This window comes from Eutrigla gurnardus (assembly GCF_963514095.1).
Source record: "Eutrigla gurnardus genome assembly, chromosome: 14".
NCBI classification, from domain to species: Eukaryota; Metazoa; Chordata; class Actinopteri; order Perciformes; family Triglidae; genus Eutrigla; species Eutrigla gurnardus.
This window is the reverse complement of record NC_139937.1, coordinates 21,634,272-21,651,034: the sequence shown is the minus strand read 5'-3', so window position 1 is coordinate 21,651,034 and position 16,763 is coordinate 21,634,272. Positions and strand designations below refer to the sequence as shown.

General features: G+C 42.6%; 1 protein-coding gene across 1 annotated transcript; it reads right to left on the bottom strand.

Annotated features, from left to right (window-relative positions):
- Positions 1–114: 114 nt before the first annotated feature.
- LOC311023914 (retinoic acid receptor gamma-A-like) lies at positions 115–12,995 on the bottom strand. The gene is made up of 8 exons (XM_084026030.1): positions 12,682–12,995; positions 8,467–8,621; positions 7,713–7,854; positions 4,287–4,453; positions 2,512–2,688; positions 1,463–1,667; positions 1,219–1,377; positions 115–804 (listed from the first exon to the last, which is right to left on the bottom strand). Exons 1-8 carry the CDS (start codon positions 12,851–12,853, stop codon positions 596–598), a joined length of 1,386 nt encoding a protein of 461 aa, XP_083882156.1. The 5' UTR covers positions 12,854–12,995; the 3' UTR covers positions 115–595.
- Between the last annotated feature and the right edge of the window lie 3,768 nt (positions 12,996–16,763).

Genomic DNA, 16,763 nt, shown 5'->3' with positions numbered 1-16,763 from the left:
TTTTTTTTTTTTTTTTTTAAATCACATTTTTCCAGAAAACGACCACCGTGCAACGAATCACGTCGCTGATTTGAAGGATTTCGTTCAGTTCATTCTGTGTGAACTCGTACGTTTGTTACCAACATTCACCTTATAAAACTTTCCCTTTTTGTGCAGAAAAATCTTTTTTTCTTGTTTTCTCCAAATATGATCAGTTAGTCCAGTAGTTTTTTTTTTTACAGTGTAGAACCAGTAAAAGTAACTTTGCTACTCTGAAAGCTAAAAGTGTTGATATTTAATGAGGTAACGAATGAATCCATGCAGACATAAATACAGTAGAAACCTGTGTGACTCCCAGCGGTGACGAGGGGTTAAAAAATGAAACCTGTGATACAAATTAAATTACTGCATCGTTCTTTTTTCCCCACTGAGAAGCAGAAAGCTTCGTTCATCGGCGTGGTCGTCGGTGTAATCTCTTCTTCGAGCGCGGCGACGTCTTCGCCGAGCGGTCGGTGGAACTGAGGTAAGACGCTAGCGACCGTCTGCACTGCAGCTTTAGTTGACGTTGAGTGAGCGTTGATCTCTGGGAGGGAAGACACGTGTTCTCGGAGCGACTTCAGAGGAGGAAGTCGGAGGAGGAGTTCATGTGCTGAGGAGACGCCGCGTTCGAGCGCTGGCCGGCGGCGTTCGCCTCCACGCCGCTCTCCTCCACGCTGCTCTCCTCAGACTGTTTCTCCAGGTCCTGCAGGTCCTCCAGCATCTCCTCGATCAGGGGGGGCATGGAGCCTGGGATCTCCAGCTTCAGGGTCACCACCCGCTCGGCCCCTGTGGACATGGACACGCTTGTAAACCCGCGGGAACCCAAAATAAAGTATTTATCTGTGATTTAATATCAATAACCAGATGAAAAGGATGCTGAAATAACTCCATAATGATGGTGATCAGTAAAAAGTGCTGAGTCATGCTTTGTTAGATCTGTCTTAAACCACAAGATAACTACTGTTAAAACGCTGGTTTTCTGAATGGAGTCTGGTTGATGGGTGCTAGGCTATGCTAACATTGTAGCTGCTCCATCAACACTCCAAATAAGGTAATCTAGACATAAATACAGCAGAGACCTTGTTGTTTGGACCACAGACAGTCTCTGGTTCCTCCACATAGTCTGGTCTGGTCTCTGGACTAATGTGAGCTACTATCTTAGACCCCTGAGGGTACCACAGACCGTCTCTGGTTTCTGACCTTTGGCGCTGATGCTGCGCAGGTCCGTGATTTTCATCAGGGCTTTGGGGAACATGAGGGGCATGCTGGGCCGCCGTTTGCGGGAGTAAATCTTCAGCGCCTCCAGCAGCGGCTCCTGCAGGACCTCCACCTTCGACGGCTCCTCCAGGTCCTGCCGGTCTGTTCGGTTGAACATTCAGCACGTTAAAAACGGGAACAGCTGATATAAACTACAACTATAAACACGAGGTTTGAGCTGCAGTACCTCCGGAGACCAGACAGATGGCGCTGAGGAGGCCGCTCTCCGTGTCGTCCATCTGCAGCGGGAGCAGCTGGCCGGCGAACGTGAAGACCTGGTCCGTCAGCGGACCGAAGCCGGCGTTGTGGATTTGAGTGCGGGTCAGGGTCAGGCCGTCGGAGAAGGTCATGGTGTCCTGGTCCGGAGTGTAGCGGGTGCAAATCCTCAGGATCTGATTGGAGGAAGAAGAGCGCGAGGAAGGACGATTGTCAGGTCGGGAGGCATCATGAGGAAAGCTCTGAAGTTTGTTTAAATAACCGTCACAGGTTTGATTCCAGCTTTGGGACTTTTCTTGCACATCATACATCTCTCTCATTTCTACACTCATCTGTCCAATAAAAGATAAAAAACAAACCTAAGACAAGCTGGACGTCGTGTTTGTACCCGAGTGTTCTTCTGCATCTCATTATCTTGGACATTTTATTTTTGCCAGAATTCTAAGCAAATTAAATCAGGAACAGAACAGCAGGTGGTGCTAGGCTCCGCCCACCAGATGCTGTTTTTCTGAAGCCAATAATGAGAATAAATTATTCTTTAAAATCAGTATTGTGTTATATAAGAATATATAAGAACAAAGCTTATTAATTCAAGGTCAACTTAACAGCTAAGTGTTAAAGTCAACTGCATTGGTAGCATGGTGGGACCTGTCAATCAGCAGGTAAGCCCCGCCCCCTAAAGCATCCCCTGCTTTCTGGTCTGGTGGACTCTAAATGGACCATAATGTACTAAATGAACATCATGCTGGATTGAAGAAGACTTGAAACTAGAGATTGAGACCATAAACTCATGTTTACAATGTTTACTGAGATAATACATCAAGAGAGAAGTAGGACCATTTTCTCATAGACTTCTATACAACCAGAGAGGAGTCGCCCCCTGGTGGCCAGCAGAGAGAAGTAGGACCATTTTCTCATAGACTTCTATACAACCAGAGAGGAGTCGCCCCCTGGTGGCCAGCAGAGAGAATGACAGGAGGATGCTAGTTGAACTTGCTGAAGTAGAGAGTAGAGACGTACCAGGATGTCCAGGCAGGCGGTTTTGAGCAGGGTGATCTGGTCGGCGATGGTCAGGCCGGTGAAACCCGGCACTCGCTTGGCGAACTCCACCACCTTGATGATGCACTTGGTGGCGAGCTCGCTGAACTTGTCCCACAGCCCGAGGTCCAGCTGGATCCTGTGGTCCGAGCTGGAGTTCTGGACGGCAGAGAGAGAAAAAAAAAGACCCAAGATCATGTTTAGGGAGAGATGCAGGGTTCAGAGAGCCGCGTTAAAAAGACACCATGCGATTAGAAATAAATAAGATAATGATATGCAGACATTTCAAATCCATCTGCACTAAATCACCACAAAATCATAACTTTGAATATAAAACCAGCCACAATGATTTCTGACCTCTTTGTGTCATTTGTCAAGTTAAATATTCATCGTCTCTCATTAAGTTTGTCTCATCTGTGACACAATAAAAATATTTGTTTCATAAAAAATGTGATTCCAGTATGTTTTAGTGTCGTTTTAAGAGTTTTATGGAGATAATATTTTGGCTTGTAATATTTGTAAAAATGAAAGTTTCATACCACAAAAGACAGCTCTCTTAAAACAACAAAATCACCTCCAAACATTATAAGAAATCTTTCAATTAACATTTTTTCCAAGCTCAGTGAAACAAATAATAATAATAACTTGAATTTATATTTCATGAAACACAAGGACGCTTCCTCTGCGACTTCTCAAGTATTTTGGACAGAAAACATGATGACCTCAACACTAATAGTACTTCATCTTTTTTTTTAAAGGTTATAAATTAAAATGCATTAATATTTCCACAGTCGTTAAAAGTCTCCTGATTGATCTCAAACCAGGAAATTCTCCAGGAATCTCTTTCCCTCCGCTGACTCATCAAATAACGAGCCTGTGATGTAATAATGACGGTCGTGTACAAACAGAGAGAGGCGACACACCCAGCCTCACCGCAGCAGCCGGGTTATTACCGCCGGGCAACACCGGGAGGTTTAATTGTGTTCTCAGCCGGTCGACCGTGTTTGTTGATGCACGTTTGTCCTCGTTGGCTGGAACATTGTGTTCTCTCCGTGTGTTCTTTCTATTGTTGTCGCAAAAACAAATCCAACTCCTGCCCTAGTTTCCCGTTCTGATCTGGACCAAGTCACGGTTTCACCGGCAATTATGGAATCTTTTTGTCCCGGACCGATGGATCAGGTGCAGCTGCTATTTATGTAGATTTGCTTCTAAACAGAAATAATGGAGCCGTTTACCCAACTTTGGTGAGAAAGCAGGTCGACAGTAGACGCCACATAGAAGTGACATCATCTTAAAGCCGAGGACCTGGTTGACATGAATAAACTGTTACAGTATATGATGAATGTATGCAACGCCTCATAAGCAATACTTGGGTCGATACTGTTTACAGGTTTCCACTGAGTCACATGTCAGATTCAGACTTTGTCCTAAAAACGCTGAATTTCCACGAGAAGAAACAACAAGATCGAGATCAAAACAGCTGCAAAAAAAGAAAAAAAAAGCAATTTGGAGAAAATGGCCGATTGTCATTTGGTCTGAAAAGAGACGTAGTGATGTTTAAAGAATGAGATGTTTTTGGATAATTTAGCAAATGTCTTGTATATTTCACGTTCAGTTTAAAACCCACCATGAAAACAACGGTTTTAATTTAATCCTTCATCTACTCTCCATAAAACGTCTGGACCGAGAGGACAGATTTGATCTGTGGATTATCCGTATACTATTAATCTGCCAGTCGGCGCCGTGCTGTGACTCACTGTGGTGTATTTTCCCAGCTGGCAGAGCGATGGGAAGGTTTCCCGGTGAGCTCTGCAGATCTTCTCCACGATGAGACCGAGCTCGGCCGTCAGCTCGTACGTCTCCATGATGGTCATCTTCACCGCCTGCTTCTTCCCCTTCCTGCTGTTCCGGTCGTTTCTCACTGCTGAGGGAGAGGACGGCCAGCGTTACCACACGCTTCCAGGATAAACGACTAAAAGAGGACGCTTTTTGACTTAATTCTGTCTGAAGTGTGTTTTCACACCGACATGAATGAGCTTCACAACTCTTTTCAATACCAGATACGTGTCTATTGTTTGGAGTGAAAGCAACAAGAATCAATACGTTTTGTAGAAGCAACGACGTTCAGTGCATTTTGCAAAACACATGTTTATAAATATATACATAATGTAGATACTGTAAATAGTGTACACTGTACATCCTACATCGATGGATTACTGACAGAGGCTTCTTTACCTTTCCTGACAAAATGCCACTCAAAGAGACAAAACGACCACAAAGAAACATAACCACAAAAAGAAACAACGACAAAGACACTTATACAGCTACATTGAGACACCAAACGACCACCAGGAGACACAAAATGACCACAAAGAGACACAAAATGACCACAAAGAGACACAAACGACCACAAAGAGAACAGCCAACCGGAGAACATTGAGATAAAACACATCCTCGTTGTTCTCCGTGAAACAGAAGCGATGTAACGAGGCCTCGGTGTGTTTCCCTCCTTTCATAAAGTGTTCAATTAATTTCCTTTGATGTCGGTCAACAATGAACTCAAACGTCTCGTCATTCCCAATCAGACGGTTTACATGACGAACAAGGAAGGAAACCCAATAAAGTCATTTATAGAAACATAGTTATTATAGAACTAATAGTGGAAGAAACATCGTCTTTGAACGATGATCGACGTATAGTCGTGACTTTAGCGACATTTTAAGAAACATCTGGCCAAAACGCCGACCTGTCAGTGTCATCTTCGATGACTCACTAAGTGGAAACAATACAGGCGTTGCTGCCGTCTTTGGCCCCGGGGCCCAACATGTCCTAAACCACCCATGCGTGGGATGTACTGTATATATATATATACGGTTTATGTCCTCAGTCCATGATGAGGTCTCTCTTAAAAGGGGAACGTCTTGTACCGACTCATCCTCAAACACAAACCCATTCAGAGGCCTGAAGCTCAGATACAGTTTCCACACATAAAAAAAAAAGAAAAAAGCTTTTATCCTCACAATGAGTCACAGTCATTATGGTTTATATTCTCTTCCATTAAAAGTGACGACAATTCAATTAACTTTGACTCTCTTTTACAACAAGAGTGACAACAAGTTTACACAAGTTGTATTTAATTGCTTTTCCTAACGGAGCCTGCAGACTACAGGAAGTACACACTAAAGTACACACTGAAGTACACACTGAAGTACACACACCTCAGCAGCCAGGGAGCCTGTAATTACCATCAGCAATACAACGGATGTGAATGGAAATTCAACGGTATTTCATAAAGAAAAAGCCTCAAAATAAAATGATGAATAGCAGCGAGACTCTTCCCTTCTTCTCGGGAGAAAATAGTTTGCGCTGTAATCTGATGGCGTTAAGCTGCGTGGATTAACCTCCGCTCCACGAGAAGCAGCCGAACCAGGTTAGTCTTTTATAATCGGTAAAAAAAAACGGTGTCACCACGTTTCACTGAGGCCCACTGACTCTCTCACACACACACACACACACACACACACACACACGATTATGCAACACTGCCAGCTCTTCCCCATCTCTGGGTGCCCTACATCCACGCGTCATTGTGTAAACACTCCCAAAGTGAGCTCGTGTTACACGCCGGCTGCCTCCGGAGGGCCGGCGGGCGGTTACATACCATCCACCTGTCTGCGCCATGTGATGCATTTACGTAACGTGCATGTTTCTGAGCGCCGAACGGCAACAATGAGAACATGTGGAGGGGCGGATCGGCCACCGCGGCCCTCCTGTACATAACGCACGCCACTATCTAGGTCGAGTTCACCAGGATTTACACATTGCAAGGTTATTCATGAAAAAAGGGATCAGAACAACATCGACCACCTTGTTTACATTAACCTCCACCATGTTTAACACAAGTTGCTTTATCTGTTTACGTTTTGTCCAGATTCAATTAACGTTACAGAATTTATCTGAAAATGTTTGTCCAGGTTCATTAAAACTCATCTTGTCATTAAAATCCTCCTTCTAGCTCAAATTCCAGTTAGTAAGGAACTATTTCTTTACCGTTTGGGCTGGTTCACCACAGCTGGAAGAACCCAGAATGAACCGTTTATCTGTGATTTAATATCAATAAAGATGGTGATCAGTAAAAAGTGTGAAGTCATGCTTTGTTTGGTCTGTCTGTAAGACCACAAGATAACTACTTTTAAAACGCTTGTTTTCTGAATGGAGTCTGGTTGATGGGTGCTAGGCTATGCTAACATTGTAGCTGCTCCATCAACACTCCATATAAGGTCATCTAGACACAAATACAACAGACCTTGTTGTTTGGACCACAGACAGTCTCTGGTTTCTCCACATAGTCTGGTCTGGTCTCTGGACTAATGTGAGCTACTATCTAGATCTCTGGGGGACCACAGACAGTATCTGGTTTCTCTACATAGTCTGGTCTGGTCTCTGGACTAATGTGAGCTACTATCTAGACCTCTGGGGGACCACAGACAGTCTCTGGTTTCTCTACATAGTCTGGTCTGGTCTCTGGACTAATGGGAGCTACTATCTAGACCTCTGGGGGACCACAGACTCGTCTGGTCCAGTTTTTCTCACCATACCTTTTAGTTTTACAAGATTAAATTTAAACATGTCACAATGTTAGAACTTCCATTTTTACTGAACAGAGCCTGAACCGAACATCAATGGCATCTTCTGCTATCTGTTAGCATGAACTAGCTCTCCTCACTGAGTTGGAGCTCACAGTTCAGCTTCATCAGGGATATAATATCTGTGTCCCCTAGCTTATTTTATTTGTTTAGACAGATTTTAGAAAGTAAATCAAACAGAAACTATGAAACTTGGCGGTGAGCGGTTGGCGGGGGGAGTACGCACTTGGATGGTATCTCAAAATTTAGGTGAGCGGACACTTAAAGCTGAAACAAAAAAAAATGTGCCTTTATAAAGTTAAAGGTGCTAAATTCCACACAGTGTATCTGTGTTGGAGAGATTGACTCTACAGGCTCTCAACATGACGACAGCTAGCGGCCAATGGTGCACGATCAACGCAACGGTTACAACGCACACAGAGGGAGCCTGACTCGATATTCTGAGCTCAGCTTTCTCCGTGATTTCCACTTTATCGTGATGTAACAGGAAGTCATTTGTGGCGAATTCTGCCGAGTCAGCGAGGATCGGACACTTACACTCCTTGGACATTCCCGCGGCGAAGCACCTCTGCAGGCGGCAGTACTGACAACGGTTCCTGGTGATCTTGTTGATGATGCAGTTCCTGTCGCGGTGGCAGGTGTACACCATGTTCTTCTGCACGCTGCGGCGGAAGAAGCCCTGCAGCGGCAACATGGGGGGGTAGAGAGACCACATTCAGGGTTCAAGTCAAAGTTCAAGACCCAAACAGGAACCACGTTGACAAAGTAAACGGGTAAATTCACTTTTATTGTGAGGTAAGGTCTTTATGGTAAGGTTGGTGCTACGTTTCTCTAAATATCCATAGTTTATTGAAAGTGTATTTAAATCATGGAGCTGGAGGAACCCAAAATAAAGTATTGATCTGTGATTAAATATCAATAACCAGATGAAAAGGATGCTGAAATAACTCCATAACGATGGTGATCAGTGAAAAGTGTGAAGTCATGCTTTGTTAGGTCTGTCTGCAAGACCACAAGATAACTACTTTTAAAACGCTGAATGGAGTCTGGTTGATGGGTGCTAGGCTATGCTAACATTGTAGCTGCTCCTTCAACACTCCAAATAAGGTAATCTAGACATAAATACAGCAGAGACCTTGTTGTTTGGAACACAGACAGTCTCTGGTTTCTCCACATAGTCTGGTCTGGTCTCTGGGCTAATGTGAGCTACTATCTAGACCACTAGGGGACCAGACAGTCTCTGGTTTCACTGGACTCTGGACTAATGTGGGGCGTTGGGAGTGGACGGTACCTTGCAGCCCTCGCAGGCGCTGACGCCGTAGTGGTAGCCCGAGGACTTGTCCTGACACACGAAGCAGGGCTTGTAGGTGCGAGGAGGCGGCGGCGGGGAGGCGGGGCTGGCAAACAGGTCGTCTGAGCTGGAGCTGGAGCTCTGGCTTTCAACGGCTGCAAAAACACACAACGGTTAGAAACAAACAGAAACATACAGAATGTCAAAGATTATGCATTATTGATTTCACAACAGCAGCATGAAAGTATGAAAATATAATGAATATCTTTGGGTTTTGGTAAATAAAACAAGCAATTTTAATTAGTATTCTTGCGCTGTGTGAGATTATTATTATGATTATTATTATATTTAAAAAAATTTTTTTAACTGTTTTGTATTTTATCTTGTAGGCTGTCACCTTTGATTCAAAATTAAAATTTTCATTCATGTGGGAAAAACAATTCTAAATCAAAATGTACCGCCTATATATATATATATATATATATATATAAAATTCACTAAACAGATAATAAACACACATTTTGAAATGTTATTGAAGGCTCTTTTTTTGAAGGCCGTTGATGGCACACTGTGAAAGCGTTAAAGTTCTGAGAAGAAAACAAAAAAACGCTGTGGTGACGACCTGTCAATCAGCAGGTAAGCCCCGCCCCCTAAAGCATCCCCTGCTTTCTGGTCTGTTGGACTCTAAATGGACCATAATGTACTAAATGAACATCATGCTGGATTGAAGAAGACTTGAAACTAGAGATTGAGACCATAAACTCATGTTTACAATGTTTACTGAGATAATACATCAAGAGAGAAGTAGGACCATTTTCTCATAGACTTCTATACAACCAGAGAGGAGTCGCCCCCTGGTGGCCAGCAGAGAGAAGTAGGACCATTTTCTCATAGACTTCTATACAACCAGAGAGGAGTCGCCCCCTGGTGGCCAGCAGAGAGAAGTAGGACCATTTTCTCATAGACTTCTATAAAACCAGAGAGGAGTCGCCCCCTGGTGGCCAGCAGAGAGAAGTAGGACCATTTTCTCATAGACTTCTATACAACCAGAGAGGAGTCGCCCCCTGGTGGCCAGCAGAGAGAAGTAGGACCATTTTCTCATAGACTTCTATAAAACCAGAGAGGAGTCGCCCCCTGGTGGCCAGCAGAGAGAATGACAGTTTAAGGCACTTCGGCTTTGACTCAGAACTGGAAGATGCCGTCTGGCCTTTATCAGACTCTAAAAACTGCAACATTTATTCACATATATTAAAAATGTGGGGATAAATATCTGCACATGAACTTCAGGAACTAAGAAACCAAAAAACTCCAGAGTGAAACTCAAACTGACTGATGAATAGGAGAATGTTGACATGGGACGATATGATATCTTGGCAAAAATGAATACAATTCCCGATATGATCCTGATAATCTCTCAAATGTGCTTAAAATGGCACCGAAGCACAATGGAATAACTTTACCTTTTGATAAGAAACAAATATGTGTATTGCGTCACATATAAGACACACCTTTTTTTGGTGAAAAACAATCTAATAATCTTAAATATGATGGTCAAAAGGTGTTTCTGCATCAATAACGGATGAATATATATATTTGTACCCTGTATTTTTTAAATGAGCCCCCCCGGTCCACAGAAAGCTGAACTCATCAGTCAAATACTGGTGAGTTCTTTGAAACGTATTGTATGTAGAACTCTATAATATACACACAGCTGCACCTTTTGTAGGAAAAGCTTTTAACCCCATTTTTCTCTCCAGCTGAATGTATGACTCCTCCACGGCCCGCCCTCCCACGTGAACAACCGCCCGCTCAGCCTCGCCGCCGGCTTTCTAACCGCCGCCGCCATCGCTGACAGGAAACCAAGAAAATCCTTATTTTTTTAATTCAAAAGGAGGGGAGAAAAAAAAAGAGAAAAATTGCTCATCTGCATCCCCTCGAACCCGTGGCCTCCGAGTGAACCTGGGTCAGCCGGGGACAAGCAGCACTCCGCCAACACCAAACAATGCAGGAGCATGCCACAAGCCCAGCTGACTGATGAGAGGGAGGGAGACGAGCAGAGAGACCCCCCCCCCCCACCTTGTTCCAATTAGGGGGAAGTCAAGAAAATACATTTGAAATCTTTTGGAGCCTGAACCTGCAAACGTAGAAGCTCGTTATTTTTGAGGGTACCTTTTTTGATCAACGGTTGATCGTTGAAAAGCCCTTTTTATGTACATTTTTACTGGTTTGTTTTTATTATTATTATTTTTTTTTCTTCTTGAATCAATCAGTTTTTCAGTCCTCACGGAGTATTTGCAAATGAACACTTTTGAAATCGGGTTCCAGAGTGAAATCTTTTGAATACGCAACTCCGGCGTCCCCGTGTTAACTAGCTAAAAACCGGTCCCCATGTTGACACGGTGATGTCACGGCACGCTAGTTCCGTTTTGCAGTCAGATAGCTATGCGTATGCGTGAGTAAGACGATGACTTTAACGACAAGCTGAGTTTGTGTCGTTATCTCCGAGACATTAATTAACAATCCTCCGACATCGTGTAGATTTTCAGCGGAGACGTAGTTATTGATTAGACCATCTATCGGAGAGCTTCGCCGCCACCTACTGGCCTGGCATGCTCACTGCAGCATTTAAGGTTCGTCTAAACGCGGAACTTTTTAAGCGAGACATTCCGACATAGTGTTAACATTAAAAACATATAATTGTAATATAATATAATTGAAAAAAACAGCTTCTATCTCTTTCTGGTTCTTCAATAAATCAAACAATGTTCATTTTAGATATAAAAACATAAAATAATTGTGTTCTTCCGCTTGTAAAGATCCTTCTCACGTCGTCGTACTTCTACTCAGAGTTAAAAGGAAGCGAGAACTTTCTTCCACCGCTGGCGGCGTTGACCGTCCAGTGAACCCGCCGTGACCCCACCGTGACCCCGAACTGCCCCCCCCCCCCCCAGTCCCAAAATCCCAGACCACCACTCCGCCGGTTCAAAACAAAGCTCCTGTGGGAGGAAACTGGGAAACGAAACGCATCACGAGGTTCACGTTTACTTCACGAACGGCGAAGAAAACAATAAACAAACAGTTTTAAGTGTTTGTCGACGGACAGCGTGTCAACAGTTACTCCTCTGACGACACGTTTCATATTATTACTGCTGTGATTTACTCTATTGTCACTTGTTCCATGTCTGGGCCCAAGTCAGTTAAGGTTAATAAAACACTACATTAAAGCCATTTATTTTATATGAAGCTTCAAGTAAATTAGAGGAAAAATATTTAAAATCAAAGCAGCTGAATTATGATTATCAACTGTTGTATAGATATAGGATATGGACAGATATAATTATGAGGCCTTGAAATGATAAAGCGCCACTTTAAACTCCTCACACGGTTTTTGCGTGGATTTAATATAATTTTCTTGTTTTTATTATGCTCTCTTAAAGTTTTCCAGACTTTTTTTATTATAAGTTTTCCTTTAATCCGTTTCATGTCCGTCTTTATTTATCAATCATCCCACACTTTATGTCTGGTTGTTTATATTGTATATATTATAGTCGCTGTTTGTTTATTGACTTTAATGTATGCATCTGATTCACCAAGACAATTTCCTCTTTGGTGTAAAATCCTTCTTGGTAATAAATCTGTTTCTGATTCAGGGTCATTTGTTTATTCTATTTTATTTTGTTTTGTTAATTCATTTCCATCACTTTTATTTGTTGGTCTCAACTTGTTGTAGCTTGTACATCATCTACAAAACATTACACAAAATCACTTTGATTCACTGATTGATCCATAGAAAACCCCATTTGGAGTATTTGGAATACTCCAAATGGATCTGTTCATATTTTAGGATTTTTGTATTGCATGATTTGGATTTACACCTTATTGTTAATATATATTTGCATTGGTTCCTGCTTTGCACTGCAGCTGCTTGCACAACAGTTATACTGGAGCTGAATGACACCTGTACAGGTAAACACCAAAACTACAGTCACTCACATCACATGGAAATCACTTCATGAATGCATGGTCACACACTGTTGACCTGCAGGTTAAAGCCTTTTTATTTCGACTTTAATTTGATATTATAAGTATGTTGAGTGTCTAAACATGGAGGATGTCGAGCACAGATTTCTAGTTTTGCTGTTTTTTCTCCAGAAAACTACATTTGTACGTAATTTGACATTTTTGATTTTTATAAAAATCACTTTTTGCACCTACATTGAGAGCACCGGTGCTGCTGCCAGTCCGCCTCGATCAGCTCGGGGAAGAAGGCTGCCAAGTCCCGGTCCTGGTCCTGGTCCTGCAGCGTGCACGCGGGGCTGGACGTGGAGGCGTACAAGTCCATGATCTCTCCGGGACCGAAGGCTTGAAATTCCAGGTAGTCGAACATGATGATGTGGATCCGGTCTCGGCGTCGTCCGTGTGGAGAATGTTTGTTGTTGTCCGCATGTGCGATCCCTTCACCAGCACGGCTGTTTTGTTGCTTTTTTTACGCAAATAAAAAAACCGGGGTGTTTTAACGGGGGAACATGCCCCCGTGTTGCGTTCAGGGGACCGTGTGAGACTCTACGCTTCCCACCGACGCTCACAAAGCGTTTGCATGTTGCAACCGGCTGCTTTGCATAACAAAGTTAGTCTTCTTCTTCTTCTTCTTCTCCTCTTATCGCGGCCGCTTTATTGACTAATGTCTCAACTCAACCTGCTCCATGCGCGTTATGTCAGAGAGCGCGCGCGAGCGATGGCGTTACCTAATGTATGCGCGTGAACTCCCCGTGAACCTCCTCCTCCTCCTCCGCTGCTGACCTCCATATGACCCAGCCCGCCGCGTGACGTCACCGGCACTCGTTCAGAGAAGAAGTACCCTTAAAGTTAAAGTTCCCTCAAAGTACAAAAAAAAAAAAAAAAAACTCTCATGTACAAAGACGTTTTTGTTTTTACTTTTTCTAAAAAACATTTCATTTAATGTTTCTCTCTAAAAAAAAAAACAATTCCACGTAAATACTGCCCGAAATGTGCTGACTACATTACCCATAATGCAGTTCGGGAGTGGACGCGGGATTGTTGGAAGTGTGTGTGTGCGTGTGTGTGTGTGCGTGTGTGTAATCAGTGGTGGAATGTAGCTAAGTACTTGACTAAAAGTACTGCACTTCAGTACATTTTGTAGGATCTGGTACTCTTGAGTATTTCCTTGTGTATAAATACACAACACTGACAGTCTCAGATCAATACAAAATACAAAAAGATACATTTAATGTTGTATTATTGATTACGCTAGTTAAAATTAGCCCCAACTTTAACAAATTATCTAGTTATAGTATATTTATATGTATTGATCTAAAAAATGGCCCATTCCACGTAATGAGTACCCTGTAGGCCTACTTTTAATTTACCGTTAGTCTCGTATTGTGAAGTCATGGTTTAATCCGTTACGTATCTTGTGTGTGGTTTGATAATTAGAATAATTAAGGTTAATTATAGAGCACTTATGAACAATTACAACGTGGTTTACGAAGCAGACAACAAGATCAAATTATTGAATACAAAGGCGTACATTTCCATGTATTTACAAAGAAATATAAATAAATCTGGACGCGGTCGACAAACATCAGGTCGCCTCCAGATCACAAAAAATCCCAATAACGATATTTAAATTACGTCATTTATGAAAGTACTCCTCCCAAAAATCACACAAGTGCAGTTTTAGCATCATGAAGCTGGAGAGCATTCAGCCTTTAAGCTGCAGATTGATGGTTTGGCCATAAAGGGACATTTTTCCTGTTTTAAATGAAGGACATCAAAGCAAAGCAGGTTAAAACGGTAATGCATTGGCATTTCGTGATCGAAACGCCTTTACACAAAAATCAATACTTTTTAGGCTTCGTTTCTCTTCATTCACGTCCACTTAAGTTCTCCATCCTTGACTTTAAGTGAGAAATATCTGCAGCTCAGAGGAGCCATAATTAAATCTACTCAGAGATAAAGTAGGTCAGCTTCGACATGGGTGGTGGGACGGGGAGGGATCTGTTCCACATTTAAAAACGGCATTCATCGGCTGGAAATGAGCGAAAACCTACAAAAACGGAAGAGAAATCCAGATTTTTGTGTTAAGTCTAAATAGAGGTGATCTCCTTCAATGCCACTGCTAACCCGCCGGGTGTGGAGGCAGCACAGATCCAATGTTAAAGGAGGCTAATTACTCCCAGTATCTCCCACACTCCGGGGAGGCGAGGTCATCCAGAGGACAGGCATGTGAAACATTCCTGCAGAGTGCTGCTGCTGCTGCTGCTGGACCTCCCTCCTCCCTCCTCCCTCCCTCCTCCTCCATCCGTCCTCCCCCGGCTCCTCGTCCTCTTCCCTCTGTCCCATTTAGCATCGGTCACAGTTTCTTTTTTCATCCCCCCCCCCACCTCCATCTTGATCGCTCTTTTCAACATTCAAATCTTTTTCATTCTGTGGTAGGAGTGCATCCATTCAGCCATTCATCAGTCATTTTTTTGGGGGTCTCAGGAAGGTTCGGATATGCTGATTCGTTCTGATTAAACGACGACTCTCTGAGGTCGTACTGAGGCTAATGCTCTACTGATGTCAGCGTGCTAATGCCTTTTATCCCGCTTAGATCACATCCCCGTTTATATATATATTATAATGTTCACGATATATATCCCGAAAACATGCCCAAAAGAGAAATCTATTACTTTGTATTGTAAACTTGTAAAACTTTAGTGCTTCAGATCCCGGGACAATCCATCAAACAAGGAAAAAAAAAACCTTTAATAGGAGGGGGAAAAGCAAGAAACCGATGATACCATGACATCCATCCATCTGCAGCTTTCAGTGGCACAGAGCAGGAAGTGGTGAGTTAATATTTTATAAAATCCCTCCCAACGTTAACATCACGCCTGTTTGTCCTGTTTCTCTCAGAAATACGTCACCAGACATAGAAACTCTGGAAAGCAGCTACAATTAAACTATTAGTAAACTCCGTTTGGATTAAAAGCACGAGTTGCAGATGTTCGAGGTATCGTTGCATTCGGTCTGGCTGTTCAAAATTCAAAATTCAGATGAAAATAACCCAGATCTTCAGGCAATCTTCTGCATCCATGGGGGCCCTAAAGCAAAGCGTTAGCGTTTCCTTTAGCTCCGCCTCCCAGATGAAAATAACTGTGTAGCTATGAGGGCATTTTACAACTTTTAGGACCTAATGATGTAAATAAGCTCTATGTAAATGTTTGTAATGGGAAGTTGATTTACCTAAAGAATCATATACAGTCTATTTCCCAATGTGGAAAAGTCTTTTGTGGTTTTATCAGTTGTGATTGAAGGGTCAGAGTGCAAACTTTGATCTGCTGGTGGCGCTCGATGGGTATTCAGACGCGATTCATCCAACGAGGACCACGAATGGTAACAAATTCTGGTTTAAAATGTTATTAAACATTTTTTTTAAATATAAAAATACTCAATATAAATCACTTAATATATAACATTAAATGTAAAATAAAAAGTATAATTCACTATTAGAGTTTCTCTGTTATAATTTAGGTTTTTGTTCAGTCCTCCAAATGTACAAAAACCAATAAAACACTAAACCACATCTTGGGTTCGTTAAAGCTGTAAAATCCGTCTCATCTGCTCCTCGTTTTTGTTGCATTTTGTCCAAATATGGCGTCGCACCAAATGGTTAGCAGCAGCAACAGAATGACCGACTTACCTAACAGACCCTTTTTTCTCCTTTTGATTCTTTACAACCAGTTGTAAACCTTCACTTGGAGCCGGGCACCATTGAGGGTTATTTATTAGTGCAATATATCTCTTTATGTCCACTGTGACACAAACAGCAGTGAGACGACGCGGACCGGACAGGTTTTAAAGAGGAGTCAAATTCCTCTTTGAAGTTTTCTAAAAGAAAAGGATTGGATCTGGCTTATAAAACAACTGAAAATCAAGACCAACGCTTGTTGATTGATGAAGAGTTGCCAATATTAATTTTTATTTGAAAGTTTTTATTTATTACTTTTGTTCGTCCCATCCACCTCGTTTTGGTCTTGATAGCAACGTCGTCGCTCTCCTGGCGTACTTCCTCCGATCTTTTTCTCGATAAAGTAAATCTGAGATTTATATATTTTCTCACCTCTGTGGCACCAGGAGGAAAAGTCAGTGTTGCAGCTATAATCACTCCACTGGTGGTGTGAATTCTCAGCCACACGGTACTCGTTGCCATGGTGATTTGGCCGTCCGCTTTACCAGTTCAATCCTGACGGAGCTGTTCCTCCTGTCGGACCTCCTCCGTGGTGGCTCGGTAC

What these genes read in the sequence shown, in the direction of transcription:
- LOC311023914 (XM_084026030.1), bottom strand. Translation starts at nt 12,853, where the DNA reads ATGTTCGACTACCTGGAATTTCAAGCCTTCGGTCCCGGAGAGATCATG. An exon ending in GCAGCACCGGTGCTCTCAAT is followed by an intron (nt 8,622 to 12,681) that starts GTAGGTGCAAAA and finishes GTGTTTTTGCAG; the next exon opens with CCGTTGAAAGCCAGAGCTCC. An exon ending in CGCGGGAATGTCCAAGGAGT is followed by an intron (nt 4,454 to 7,712) that starts GTAAGTGTCCGA and finishes CCTCTCCCTCAG; the next exon opens with CAGTGAGAAACGACCGGAAC.